Genomic DNA, 14,652 nt, shown 5'->3' on the forward strand with positions numbered 1-14,652 from the left:
ACTTCTGAGGCCACTTAAAACCACTTTGTGCTATGGTGGCTTATTTCGTCTGAAGAAGAATGGCTCTTTAAGCCATCGCAGAAGGCTGTTTCCCCTGCTCTGTTAAAGATTTTACGTAAACATAACATAAATTAAAGAAACCAATGAACTCGTTCGCCTTTCTATGGTGCGTCATACGATTAAATGATGTGTTTAATCTTCTGTCATGAATTATCAGACTTGAGGAAGAACGGAAAGCGTATTGTTATCAGTTGGCCTTTCAGTTTATGTGATAGCACCCACCTTATGACATGAGTAAATGTTAAGCACTCGATGGGTATGTTGGCATGTTCGGTTTTTGGCGCATAAGCAGCAAGCGCTGTCATGTGATAAACATGCACGGAACAGAGGGGTAAACGCGTGTTAACATGACAGCGTTAAAGGCCCCGTTACCGAGAAAATCTGCTGTAAGGCGTTGTCGGCGTCGGCATTGTGAGCGAAAAATCATGGGCATGGTTCTGGCAGGTGGTTCCCAAAGAGCAACCTAGGAGGCAAGTGGAACATCTAAGCAACGTCACCCTGCGGCGTCATCCCAACCTGCCCACCGCGGCAGGTAGCAGTTAAATTAATGATTGGTCACTCGGGAAGAGCAACTTGGGTTGCACAAGGCCCACCGCTGGGAGCACCTACCATCGTAGTACTGTGGTGCATCACTTAACCGCTGCACCACTACGCAAGGGGGGGGGGGGGGAGGATTATGAGTACACCCAGTGATCTATGAATGTAAATCATAAGGGTAGAAACTTGGGCGAGGCGGTAACTGTGATTCATGGTATGTGAGGTCGGGCAAAAAGGGACAAGGGACAGAGAAACCTAGCGCTTGTGTTGTGTGCGTCTTTCTCTGTCCCTTGTCCTGTTTTGTGCTACCTCACGAAGTAGAGAATGACCTTCTGCATACATGGAAACCAACCCATTACGCTACCACGCCTTACCATTAAGGCGGAGCTTAAGTGTCCATTAATTTTTTTCTGCGAGAAAATGCGCAAAATTTGAGAATGTTACAATTTATGTCAAGGAGGTACCCTGAGGCGAAAAGAAGAACAATTGTCCCCTCCCTACGGGTGCCGTTGTAAAGTTGTGAAGCCCACGTACACATTCCTGGTTTGGGGCACGTCAGCGTGCCGGTCTCGGGCATCTTGATGCCGGCCTTGATGCGGGAAGGCTTGAGAACCACCTCCGCACTGTTGGAGGCGTCTTCCCGGTAGGAGATGCCGAAGAGCACGTCGTCGGTGGCGATCTCCCAGGCCAGCAGCGTGCCCGACTGGTCCACGCGCACGGGCACATCCAGCGTCGCCTGGCGGCTCACCACGGTGCTGGAGCGCGCCACCTCGGCGGGGATCTGGTCCGTGCACTGCTGGTCCACCGGGGGACACGCCGTCCCGTTCGTGGTGCGGTAGTAGCGGGTCGGCACCTCGCCACCGTCAATGACCTGGGGACAAGGGAGAGGCAGCAGCATTGTCCTCTGAAAACTGAGGTCGTAGAAAGCTTCTCAGAACTCAGTAGTTTCCTGCTTAAGTCCCTGGTGTTTGGCGATTTGGTTTCGAAAAATTTATCCAGAGCGTCCATCGGCACTAACTCACGCTGAATCGACACTGTACTGCAGTTAAGGCATTACCATTTCCTCCAGCCCATTCATACGAACCCCGATGATCCACCTTTTAACTCAGACGTCGCCGATGCACCGATACCGCTGATGTTATAAATCTTGTCGTACCCAGACATTTTGGAGAACCGCATATTTTCGACCGGAAAATGTTTATGAGTGCGATTCTTTAACATGTAATAAGATTGCACCATAACAATCAATATATCCACAGACCCCTCCTCGGGACGCTTGTAGTTTTCTGCTTTCTATTGTGAAAAACGCACCCAATTAATAGGTTTTCTATGGCATCCTTACTCGCTGCGAGCGCAGCATAAACTTTGAAAGCAAGATTTTGCTAAGCATCGAAATATCAGATAATTCCCATCAATTTGGTCTGAACGGTGTCTTACATGATTACGACCTGAAATTAAAAGTGCTGTCGAAGAAAGCTGGACTTGAGAGTGTGCTCCAAGTGAACGATTGCCTAGCCGATTGCTAGCAAAATATTCTTAAACTTTGGTTTTCTAAAGGTCTCTTTTCTTCAAGCTGCCAGTATCGCTAATATGTGACAATAACAAATATGCAAATGTATTGAAAGATGACTACCTTTTAGAATGAGGGCACGAAAGCTCAGGCTATCTCCTTCCGTTTTCAAGGCGCTAACTACTGGTATATTTGACCTGGTAATCACGCACAACGAAGCTGAAGATCACCTTCAGAATATTAAAACTGGCACCACAGGCGGGCGTGACGGTGTTTTCCGTAGTAACGGCGGCAGCCTTGTAGACGACGTAGGCCCTCGTCGGGGCGCGCTAGCGCCCAACTGCAGGCACAAATAAAGTTTGCTCCAATCCAATCGTATGCTCTGCGGACCTGCTCCAATGCATTTATTTAGTTATTTTGTTTAATAAATCGCTTTAAACTAGCTCTCTGCCAGAGGAGTGGAACGTAGCCAATGTAGTCCTAATAAACAAAGGCGGTTCACGGAACAGGGTTGCTCATTACAGGCCTATTTTCCTTGCATCTAGTGTAAAATAACGGAAGGCATCATTCACAATTTTATGATTAAACACCTTGAATCCGAAAAACTCTTCACCGACATCCAAGATGGTTTTAGGGTGTCCGTTAATGTACAAAGCAATTAGTTGAATTCAGTCATCACCTTTTCTTCGCCTTCGACAACCGGGGGAGCTCGTTAGTTGCGTATTCACAGACTTCAAAAAGGCCTTCGACACAGTTCTCCACGTCCTGCTACTTCATAAGCTATTGTTTCTTGTTATCACAGTTTCAATGAATTAAAAATTGCTTTGAAGGGCGCAAGCAACAAGCCTTGCCGAACGGCCACATTTCAGACGTTGCAAAAATCACATCTGGTGTTGCGCAGAGATCTGTGTTAGGTCCTCAGCTGTTCTTAGTTTATGTCAGTGACGTAGTTGAAAATTTTACGTTCCAGATGCGGTTGTATGCGCGGTTGAGTGTGTTCTGCATCATTCAGTCAAAACCTCATGTGAGACAGATAATCTCCAGCAAACAATGAGCCGCATGCAACGCTAATGCGAAAACAGGAATATGAATTTTAATGCCGAAGAATATTGCTGCGTTTACTTTACGCGCAGGCGTATTCCTGTGGCGTCGGACTATCTCATAAACTAGCCTTTATTTAAAATGACATTATAAACATTTCGATGTTTACTTTTCGTCTGACCTGACCCGGAGAAAGGACATCGAATACATTTCGACAAAGGCATGCAGAATGTGACTTATTAAAAAGGTTAAAGGAACTTTTATATTTCACTAATATCGGAACAATTATGCAGTATGCCTATGCCGTCTGAGACCATCGAGTCAGGAACTATTGTGCTATGCTGCAACGCATAGAAAACCAATCGTGCAGCATGGTTTGTTACTTGGAAGTATTGTTTTAGTGCTAGTAGTAGCCGTATCAAGTTGGAGCTGAAATGGGATTGGCTAGAGGAGCTCCGATTGCGAAGTTAGAATTTCTCTACCGCACCTAGTTCGCTAGGACTTCTATTCAACCTAAATATTATTTGCTGCCATCTCAATTTTTTATCCACAAGGCGTGACCACAAATAGGAAATACGCGAGGCAAAATGACGTTCTGGTGTCTTCAAGTACTCCTTTCCGCATGTCATCAGTGAACAGAACAAGATGCATCATCGTGTTGTCGAATGCCAATCCGAAGCTAAGTTCCGAGCACTCTTGTCGGACTTGTGACATGTCTGAATGATCAGACGCTGTTTCCCGCTTTTTCTTCTTATCTGTATTTTTTCACTTTGCCAGAACATTGACGGATGTGAATGCACAGTTGACGCTCTTTTTTTTTTGTACGATGCATTGTATCTTGAACAAATTCTTAGCCCATGCTGTATGGTCGACTTGTATATATGTATACCCCGTGCAATTCTGCCTCCACTGTGGTGGGGCAAATGTAAAAAAGAAAAATTGGAAGGTTACGACAAGGAGCATGAACAACTCCTATTACAGTGCCAGGCCAGCAGTAGACATTCTTGGAAACACATAGTGCACGGCAGTGGACTGGAGAAGTAGGAAACCTTTAAATTAGTGACCTGCCATTCTCTTATCTTGCACGGTCCACAGAAATGTTTTGAACTTCCAGCGCTCTAATTCATATCTAACAGTTTCGCTTAACACCCTGCCTTTAGATTCGATGCAGGCAGGGCTCAGCGGCGTATACGTACAGTCTTTGCCAAAGGTTTACATCCCGGGAATTTGCTTCTAAGCCATTTTGTGTGGCTCCTGTATCACTTGTGGAAGTCCTATCAATTGGAGTGGCGCGACCCGGTACCTTCTTACCTTCAGGAGATCTGGAACGGTGAGGAGACATTACGAGCCACACAGTCTGGCACAGAAGCAAACCCCCTAGGCTTTAAACCTTTGCAAAGTTGTATATAGTGATTACATTTGGCGGACGATAAACACAAGAACAGTGGAGAAGGAGCAATACATTGAGGGACAGAGAGAAGCCTCGATTAGAGAACAAACTCGAGTTCAGGTGATGACACCTAGTGGAAGCCAAGAGAGATTTGTGCAGGCCACGCAAAGTGAAGAGCAAACATTCATTGGTACGTTAGAGTAACACATTGTATGCCAAGGTAAAGAAGCCACCTGGGAGTGGTGGAGACAGGTGAAGAGACGAGATTAAGCTGCAGTAGTGCGGCAGTTGCTGGCGCGGAACAGGCTTAGACGTAACTGAGAGAAGTCTTTCCTTGGAACGAATGTGCCTAGCTGATGATGATGATGATTACGAGCAAAAAATAAAGGTTCCCCACTGCTCAGTGTAACCGCTTAGAGGAATTGCTGCTGGCTGGCGCAGCCCCAACTTTATCGTCCAATATGGCTCGAGATCGCTTCTGGACACTTCGTAATCATAGCTATAGCTAAAGAAACTACGCCTCAGAGCACATTGTGAAGAAAACCCGCTTACCACAGATGGGCACCGGGGGTTCCCGTCGGGGTCAGTCTGCGTCCCTCCCCAGAACTGCGGGAGCTGGTCAGCGTCGATTTCCTCGAGCAGCGCCTTCTTCCAAGCCTGCTCGTCTGCAAGGGCCGAGAAGACCAAAGGGAATGTTCTGCGTCATTTCTTCTGACCATTGACGAACGCGGCTTGGCTAGAGAGCTGTTCTAATAGTCTGCTCACGTCGTACTATACCGAAGCAAGACTACAACTTCGCTCCGAGTCAAGTTGCTTCCTACGCACGCATGCTGAAAACGAGTGCGCGTGAAAAAATCGCCACGGACAGGAGAGAAGACATTAGTGGCAATAAAGCCAACAGCTCATAGAGATGCTCACCCGCTAAGCTGGTTATAGCCAAATGGTCGACGTGATCCACCGACGCCACTGGTTTTATGTCGTCACAGTAAATACTTCGTAGTTCCAGTGCTAGATTTTTCGTGAACCACTCAAACGTGAAGTTACAGGTAAACCGACGCCTCCGGCAGAAAGACATGAGTGCTGCGATTCATGATTGTGAACCATCATCTTAGTGTACACCAGTTGATTCTTGTAACTCCATGAAGATTTGAGGAAAAAAAAACACTACACATGAAAAGCCGGGACGACAGGACGAGCGCGCGATGTTAATGTTAACCAGAAGGCATTACTGATACGAAATTTCGGAATTTGCTGTGTGTTTCTTCAGCTCGACGGATATCCGTAACCCGATAAAAACTGGTGAATACAAGGGGGGGTACTGCGCACAAAAAGACAAGGACAAGAAGATAACACAACAAGCGCAGACTCGCGACTAACTTTATTTGAAAACACGATACTCCTTTTATAGTTTCAAACTGTCACATCACACACATGTGGAAACCAAAAACCTTTCTTCATTCTGATACAGTTTGATAGACGGGTCACTTACGCAATCTTTATCCTTCTGTTTGATACAGAACGCCTCCGCCAACTCACGCGCCACCTGGTCACGGCTCCTCCTCAAAACTTTTGTATCTGTCAGCAAAGGCAGGCAAGGGTTATTGCGCGTAGCATCCGGGCATGCGCCACAATGCAGGGGTAAATTCGACCCTGTCCCTGATTTCATGGAAAGCTGGTGCTCTCTTAAGCGCTCATTCAGACATCGGCCTGTCTGGCCTATGTATACCCTGCCACAGGTGAGGGAAATCTGGTATACGACACCCGTCTGGCACCTGACAAATCGAGTGGCATGACGCTTCTCGCAGTCCGCTTTCCTCTTCCCTCCGGACATGACCTGAGGGCACAATGAGGCCAACTTGCATGGGTCGCTAAAAACTACCGGCACGCCGTATCTTTTCGCCACGTTCTTCAAGTCGTGGGAAATTCTGTGAATATACGGTAGAACCGCTGGCCTCATTTCCTTAGAACGGCCACTATCCCGGCACGTCCTATCTTTCAGTTTGCGCAGAAGCTTCTCTGCCACTGCAACAATGATTAGAGCAGGAAAACCAGCCTTCGTCATCCTAATTACCTGATTATTGAGGCTCTCGTGCACCAGGTGAGCGCAAGACTTAGACAAGGCGCCCTGCAGGCAATACGTTCCGATAGCCCGTTTGACTGTCTTGGAATGTGCTGACCTGAACGGCAACAGGTCTTTCCGTGCACGTGGTAAGTACATCCAGCAAACGTGATCTGGTGTTAAAGTCAGGTTAATATCTAAAAACTGTAGCTTGTCATGTTCCGGTAACTCGTGAGTAAAGGTTAGACCCTTCCCATGTCGTCTAAAAATCGATAAAAATTCTTCCACAATCACAGTGTGCGTCGCGCCAGGTCGATCTTTAAGAAACACTAAATAGTCATCAACGTACCTAAATATTTTCAGAGTTGTCTCATCGTCAAAATAGCGCACCAAATCACAGTCAATGCTGGACAAGAAGATGTCAGCCAGTACAGGTGCCACACAGGAACCAATGCAAATTCCTTTGCGTTGAACAAGGACCTGATCGTTAAAAGATACAAAGGTAGAACCAAGATAAAACTCAAGTAAAGACATCAAATTGTTTAGCGTTATACCGCAGGCATTCTGAAACGCTATTACACCCCTATTTTCAATACAAGACCTGACGGCGCAAAACAGGGCATCGTGGGGTATTGAAAAGAACAGGTTTTCAACGTCAATTGAAAAGGCGTAGCCTACAGTCGGAGCATCCTGTAGGTAGGCGACTATATCATCCGAGTTCCTAGTCAAGAGTTCCTAGTGGTAGCGGAAGACCCATTCTTGACTAGGAACTCGGATGATATAGTCGCCTACCTACAGGATGCTCCGCCTGTAGGCTACGCCTTTTCAATTGACGTTGAAAACCTGTTCTTTTCAATACCCCACGATGCCCTGTTTTGCGCCGTCAGGTCTTGTATTGAAAATAGGGGTGTAATAGCGTTTCAGAATGCCTGCGGTATAACGCTAAACAATTTGATGTCTTTACTTGAGTTTTATCTTGGTTCTACCTTTGTATCTTTTAACGATCAGGTCCTTGTTCAACGCAAAGGAATTTGCATTGGTTCCTGTGTGGCACCTGTACTGGCTGACATCTTCTTGTCCAGCATTGACTGTGATTTGGTGCGCTATTTTGACGATGAGACAACTCTGAAAATATTTAGGTACGTTGATGACTATTTAGTGTTTCTTAAAGATCGACCTGGCGCGACGCACACTGTGATTGTGGAAGAATTTTTATCGATTTTTAGACGACATGGGAAGGGTCTAACCTTTACTCACGAGTTACCGGAACATGACAAGCTACAGTTTTTAGATATTAACCTGACTTTAACACCAGATCACGTTTGCTGGATGTACTTACCACGTGCACGGAAAGACCTGTTGCCGTTCAGGTCAGCACATTCCAAGACAGTCAAACGGGCTATCGGAACGTATTGCCTGCAGGGCGCCTTGTCTAAGTCTTGCGCTCACCTGGTGCACGAGAGCCTCAATAATCAGGTAATTAGGATGACGAAGGCTGGTTTTCCTGCTCTAATCATTGTTGCAGTGGCAGAGAAGCTTCTGCGCAAACTGAAAGATAGGACGTGCCGGGATAGTGGCCGTTCTAAGGAAATGAGGCCAGCGGTTCTACCGTATATTCACAGAATTTCCCACGACTTGAAGAACGTGGCGAAAAGATACGGCGTGCCGGTAGTTTTTAGCGACCCATGCAAGTTGGCCTCATTGTGCCCTCAGGTCATGTCCGGAGGGAAGAGGAAAGCGGACTGCGAGAAGCGTCATGCCACTCGATTTGTCAGGTGCCAGACGGGTGTCGTATACCAGATTTCCCTCACCTGTGGCAGGGTATACATAGGCCAGACAGGCCGATGTCTGAATGAGCGCTTAAGAGAGCACCAGCTTTCCATGAAATCAGGGACAGGGTCGAATTTACCCCTGCATTGTGGCGCATGCCCGGATGCTACGCGCAATAACCCTTGCCTGCCTTTGCTGACAGATACAAAAGTTTTGAGGAGGAGCCGTGACCAGGTGGCGCGTGAGTTGGCGGAGGCGTTCTGTATCAAACAGAAGGATAAAGATTGCGTAAGTGACCCGTCTATCAAACTGTATCAGAATGAAGAAAGGTTTTTGGTTTCCACATGTGTGTGATGTGACAGTTTGAAACTATAAAAGGAGTATCGTGTTTTCAAATAAAGTTAGTCGCGAGTCTGCGCTTGTTGTGTTATCTTCTTGTCCTTGTCTTTTTGTGCGCAGTACCCCCCCTTGTATTCACCATGATTGACCGACTAGCCCAAACGTACGCTCTTAAACCGATAACAACTATTTCACTTAGTTACCTAACAAAAAATAGTACCCTTTTTCTTTCTGCCTTCCAGATAAATGTAGCGATGACATTTATGATGGCGCTAATAGGGGAAGGCTAATTCAAATAAAACATTTTTTGTTGGAGCCAGCGATGCATAACTTGTCCCTTAACAATCCGTCCTCTCGCACTCCGATATCAAAATTGCATGCATACAGAGTTCCGAAAGCATTTCCCAAGTGATGGCTCTAAAAAAAAAACAAAAAAAACACCACGCATTTGAGACCTGCAAAATATCATCAGCTCGTCGCTTTCATGTCTATATGCTCATAGCGCCATCTCCTTATCAAATCCACAGCTGCCCCTGGAGCACACCTATTAATGACTGTGGATGGTGGATGCGCTATCCGCTTCGTATGATGAGATGCAGCTCAGGTGATGAATACGCACAACGGAGTACAGAAACTAACAGTCGCCTGCGGATACCGAGTGTAGAACCGAATTATGTTCTTCCAACACAGGTGGGAAGTTGAGACTCAAACATGGTCGAGAATCACCTGCTAGTGACATCGCCATGAAGGCTGGCCAATTTATGCGTGACAATAAAATCTGCGGCAAAAAAAAAAAAAAACAATATGTGAGCAAATAATAAAACCTACTGAATTCTGCTAGTTAGGAACCTGTTTCTTGTTACGCATTTCAAACAAAATGAACTAGAACTTTAAGATAATTGGTCATTTTACTATTCTTGACGTTAGACTAAAGGAATGCTTTTAACTGCATCACGTCTGTGAGTGGGTTTGAACTGACACCTTTATTCTCTTCGGTTGCGCGTTGCCTCGTCTATTCCTTACCTTCCGAGGTAAGGTTCCATTTCGTCTAGCATTTCTGCTCTTCCGATTTATGTGCCTTTCTCTAAGTCTGCTGCGTCGGGTTTGTCGTTGCGTCGCACTGATATAGTTGCAACGCCGTTATACTAAAAGCACTTGGCGCTCTTGAGGATCACTGACCCACGGACGGAAAGAAATAGAGTACGTGGACGGGTGCTCAAGTATTGCTGGCGATGTGTCTTACAGTCCATTGTCTCCCATAGTTTCCCCGTAGGTTATCGGTGACGAACTCTAGACACCACTCGTCTGTCGCTTTGCTCCTCAGTGCGTTTGAGCTTTTTACTTGGGTAAAAAAGCCAGAAAAAAAAAACTGTGCACACTCCTGGTTCGGTTAGTGAGTTGAGGGGTTCAGATAATGTCTACTCTGAGGGGTTTTTTTAACGTACACTGTCATCGCACAGCACACAAAGATCTAGCATCTCGCTTTCACCGAAGTGTGACCGCCGCGGCCGGGATCAAACTCGCCCGGGATCGATCGGGTCAGCAGCCGAGCAACATAGCCATCGCTGCGGCTCTTGCACTCTCTAGGAGCCTTGATTTTTGTATGTATGGTTCCCCAGCTTAACAGCATTAAACATGTGCATTTCGCCCGTTATTTCCACTTGTAAACAAATTCCTTTGGATACATTGTAGTCTCCGACTGGCTGGAAACGTTTGTGTGTATTGTGCCTGGTTGAATTAGGTGATACCTTCCTCTAACTGCAGTGTATTTGTTTCGGTTTCATCGAGAAATAGGTGTGAGAAAAAATGGTGCTTAGCACGGCAAGCGTTCGCTAGAGGTTCAGCGTTTTCTTCTTGGAGACCGTTTCCATCGTAGCTTTAATTAGACTCCTTCATTTTTATGACACCGAGTCTTTGTTGGCCATCCTGTTTTGTGTAATGATAATCAATGCCGTTTTGGATGACGCACTGAGCATATACACGTGCCTTTTATGTACTACTAGTTCCGCTGTTGCGATCTCACAGTGCACTGTACAGAACTTTGTAAAAATGGAGCATATCAGGCGCTCTTTCCTTCCGATTTGTTGTCAAACCTCTTCTCTTCCATAGTTCTCCCAGAAGCGGCACTGATAAAAAAATTTCCACCGCACAACCTTGTGTCATCATCTATGAGCTGCTATCAATGGTACGTATAGGCTTCTGTACAGGCTCGGCGACGGTAACCTATACCGTGAAGGAAAGGAACAATTTCATCTTCATGATTTATGTGTACACCTTACTAGCAGCACGCCCACTGTGCTGCACACTGTAAACATTCGATCATACACGTTCTCACTGCAGCGAGCCCAGTGGTTTCCGCGGCGAGATGGTGACAATTTAAGCAACACGAAAGTGCCGTTTATGGGAAAAATTTTGTGGGCAACGCTCTCGGCGCTCTTTGCGCGCTCAGGTTTGAAATCGCAGACGATTAAGGCAAGAAACCTTAAAAAAATATTCTCAGAAAAGGCTGGCCCTTTTATACTCGCGTTAATCGCAGTTGTCACCAAGACTGCACAACTCCTTGCAGCACTAGCCTACGGAATAATGGTTAAAGAAGTTCGGCGTTGTGGTACAGCCTTTGCAAGCGTAAGCAGCATGTACCACGGAAATTCAGTGCTGCTGGAAGACAGTGCCGTGCTCAAGTGAAACTTGTTGCTGGGCGAGTTGGTGCATAGTTTCTGAAAAAGTTAGCGCAACACACCACTCAATCACAAGAATCACAATCACAAGAAAGAAAAACAGGACAACGCTACGTGCTAGGACAACAATGCTAGGCGCTAGGCGCGAAAGACAGGACAGCGCAGTGCATATACAAAGATGATGCTCTGAATTATCATCCAGAAAGAATGCGATGAGCAAGGAATAAATTATAACATCGAACGCCTGTCGGCGCTGTTGTCTGTAATTATGTGGCACGCACTCTCATTTAAGTCTGCGAAACAGGCTGCCTCTTCATTTTTTATTAAACGCCATGCTGACCTTTGCCGAAGAGGGCGAGCTTGCGTGCGGTCAGTTCACTCAGGAAGGGCCGGACGATCTTCCAGAAGATGGGGAAGTACCTGGGAGCTGGAGGCAACGAAAAACGGCACATGTACAACGAGCAAGTCATGTTGTGTCACACACACACACACCAAAAAAAAAATATTCAGCTGTAGACAAACAGTGTTAGCGGGATACGTCATGCATCAAGATGGTTTCCTTGAAGAATTCCCCACTGGGATTTCTCGGTATATTACTCGAATCTTGACATACAAAAAGTGGTCTCAAAATATAATGCTCAAACCGGATCGCAGGAAACGCTCAAAAAATTAAGAAGCGACTACCAAGCCCGGAGTAGACATAGTCATCAAGTGAGTACTGTAGTCACTGGGAGGCCCCGAGGAGCTCAGAAGTGAATATAGTTGAAGCTCCGTCTTTATTTAAGCCGGTGCTGAAAATTCTGAAGTCAGTGTAGTAGTATGCACGAGCGAAAAGCTGAACTATGAGATACCCGTTCTGTCCTACAGCACATACAAGGCGACAAAACTGTATAGAGAATAAATAAAAGGAAGATTAGTGATAAGAATATATTCGCATGACAGGTTGTTTTGAACGCAATCTACGCCATTTGACGAAGCTTCGTTGCCGGTTATCATTGCCTCAACCTACGAAATGAGGTGACACGTACTATATCTATAGCCCGTAGTGGCGCGGAGAATATTCACGTGCTTTGCATGCGTAAAATATGACAATGGTATTGGAGGCGACCGTGAAACAACTGGACTTTCGCCCTCTCTCTCTCAGGAAACTCTTCTGGGCGCCAGGACGAGACGTTCTGATTGGTGGCGTGTGTTAAAGGCCCTGCTCAACTTTTTGTGTGAAATAGGCCTCGATACTCGTCTGTGACCGCCTGTGCGCTACCTACATGGTTAATGACATGTGTCGGTGTTTGTGTTGCAGACACCAGTTTTATGTGCGTCTACTAACCGCGATGGGAGTGCCAGCCAGTGTTTTGTGTGTGTGTGTGTGTGTGTGTAGACATCACCTGTGAAACTCATTGTATTATGCCATCATCAACCTTCATTCGCACTTTCCTTTTCCTCCTCTTCCCTTTTTCCCAGTGTGGAGTAGCAGGCCAGGGCTATGTTACCACCGGCCGACCTCTCCACCTTTTCCTCATTAAAATTCCTTTCTCTCTCTCTCTCAATGGTATGTTTTTCTTTTGCACCTTCGCATCATTGCTTGTAGTTGTTGTGAACAGTTACCCCACGCTATAGTCTCCCGATGGCGCGTGCATTGATTGTTGAAGTGCCTTGTCTTGTTCTTGTGCGCCCTTGATCTTTTAGGTTTCTGGCTCCGTTTATTTTCTATAGAACAAGTCTTAATAGTATGCGTTGTACTTCTGGTGTCAGCAAGGACTCACCGTTGATGACGAATGCTTTGTTAAGCCTCTCCGGGTAGTTGTCCTCGAAGACGCACATGAGAGATGTGAGGTATTCGATGACTGCAAAAAAGAACGCAATGTATCAACGCTTTTAGGTAGTGCTCCCTACCGCTCTGCTTAAGAAATCTGATCTAAAATGCATTATAGGCAAAAATGATGCAACAGCGGCCTAAAGAAACAGATACAGAAAGAGCCGCTGACTGAGAACTTTATATTTCGATACATCTAAACAGAGTTCAGTCGATATATCTACATTCTTTATTACTTCGCCTTCATCTCCAAATGGCTACGTGTTTTTCGCATTCGAGGTTCCCTGTCATATACACTTGACGGAAAGTGGATCAGATTGAGCAGGAGCCGCCGTTCCTTTCTACGTGGTTTCTATCAGGAGCCTGAAGAGAGGTTCAAATGTGGCATCCGAAGGATCTGAGGGATAGCATGTATACAGGCCGCAGTTGGGCACCTGCAATAAGCAAGTTTTCGATTGCACCCCTTATATAAAGTGCATTAAACGTGATTCGTCTCTCCGCGCTGCACGCTCACTAGAACCACGCGCAATTTCCTGAATGCTAAATTATTTATATCAAACATTTGCTGCCATGCACCGGCTTCCTTGTTTTTCTTGTCTCGATAATGTAAAGCACTGCACGGATGTATAAACGCTGTTTGCGGTTCTGTATATCTCCGCTTTCATGCAAGAAAGTATTTGCAGAAACAATGAGTGCAACGCGTAGACAGCAGCGGTAGCCCTGACTCTCATTCACAGGGACTTCAATGGCAGTGAGTTTTTTTCTAACTGCACTGCGCAGGGCTGCGTATTAGAAAGGCTAAGTGGTAGCGCGCAAAATTATGACGTCATATTGTACACTTCTTCCTGCACACAATTCAGCAAAAAAAAAAAAAAAACTTCAGGAGATTAGGAAGGGGACTGAATTGTGCAAGTAATAAGAAGAAACAGATGACGCATACAGTGCAAGTTGCTGAATATACGACTCTGTCCTGCAGCTTCCCGGTTTTGTGTCAATTTGGTAAAGAAACAGCTAACTTTTGGCGGTCCAAACCTGCTTTGGGTTACTTACACAGAAAGTGGGCGTTCACATCTAGGGCAGCAACAGTGCAGGTGAAAATTTGCGCTCACAATCGTACTTAAAATTAGACCCTGACAAATGCGTTAAAATGGGGAGAAGGAAAGAAAAGTAGATTGGAGAGAATAACGAGCATTGGCCCGCACCTCGAAGCAGTTTTCTAGGGAGTAACAAGGACAGCCTATATAGACCTTAAATCTCTTTGAAAACCAGACACACTCTCAAAACATGTGACATGGTGTTCGCACACCAATCCCCCCAGGTTTTGCGCACGTCGAAGGTCGAAGTGCGCACCTGACACACAGCTACGTAATCCCCAGATGCCACTCTACAAACTTACTTCAGCCCCATGTTCGCGCAAAAGCTAGCAAGAAAACCTACCCTTCAGGTATACACGTT

General features: G+C 46.0%; 1 protein-coding gene across 1 annotated transcript in view; it reads right to left on the reverse strand.

Moving 5' to 3' along the window:
* Window positions 1–14,652, reverse strand: part of LOC149363280 (SEC14-like protein 2) — a 63,850-nt gene that overhangs the window by 2,356 nt on the left and 46,842 nt on the right. Inside the window, exons 8-11 of the mRNA XM_089573427.1 lie at window positions 13,148–13,228; window positions 11,725–11,811; window positions 5,091–5,203; window positions 1,132–1,468 (exon numbers count right to left, since the gene is read on the reverse strand). Of these exons, the coding sequence (XP_089429553.1) occupies window positions 1,132–1,468; window positions 5,091–5,203; window positions 11,725–11,811; window positions 13,148–13,228 (618 nt within the window). The remainder of the gene's footprint in view (window positions 1–1,131; window positions 1,469–5,090; window positions 5,204–11,724; window positions 11,812–13,147; window positions 13,229–14,652) is intronic.

Source organism: Amblyomma mixtum, chromosome 2 (genome assembly GCF_055824585.1).
Source record: "Amblyomma mixtum isolate Tamu chromosome 2, ASM5582458v1, whole genome shotgun sequence".
Taxonomy (NCBI): domain Eukaryota; kingdom Metazoa; phylum Arthropoda; class Arachnida; order Ixodida; family Ixodidae; genus Amblyomma; species Amblyomma mixtum.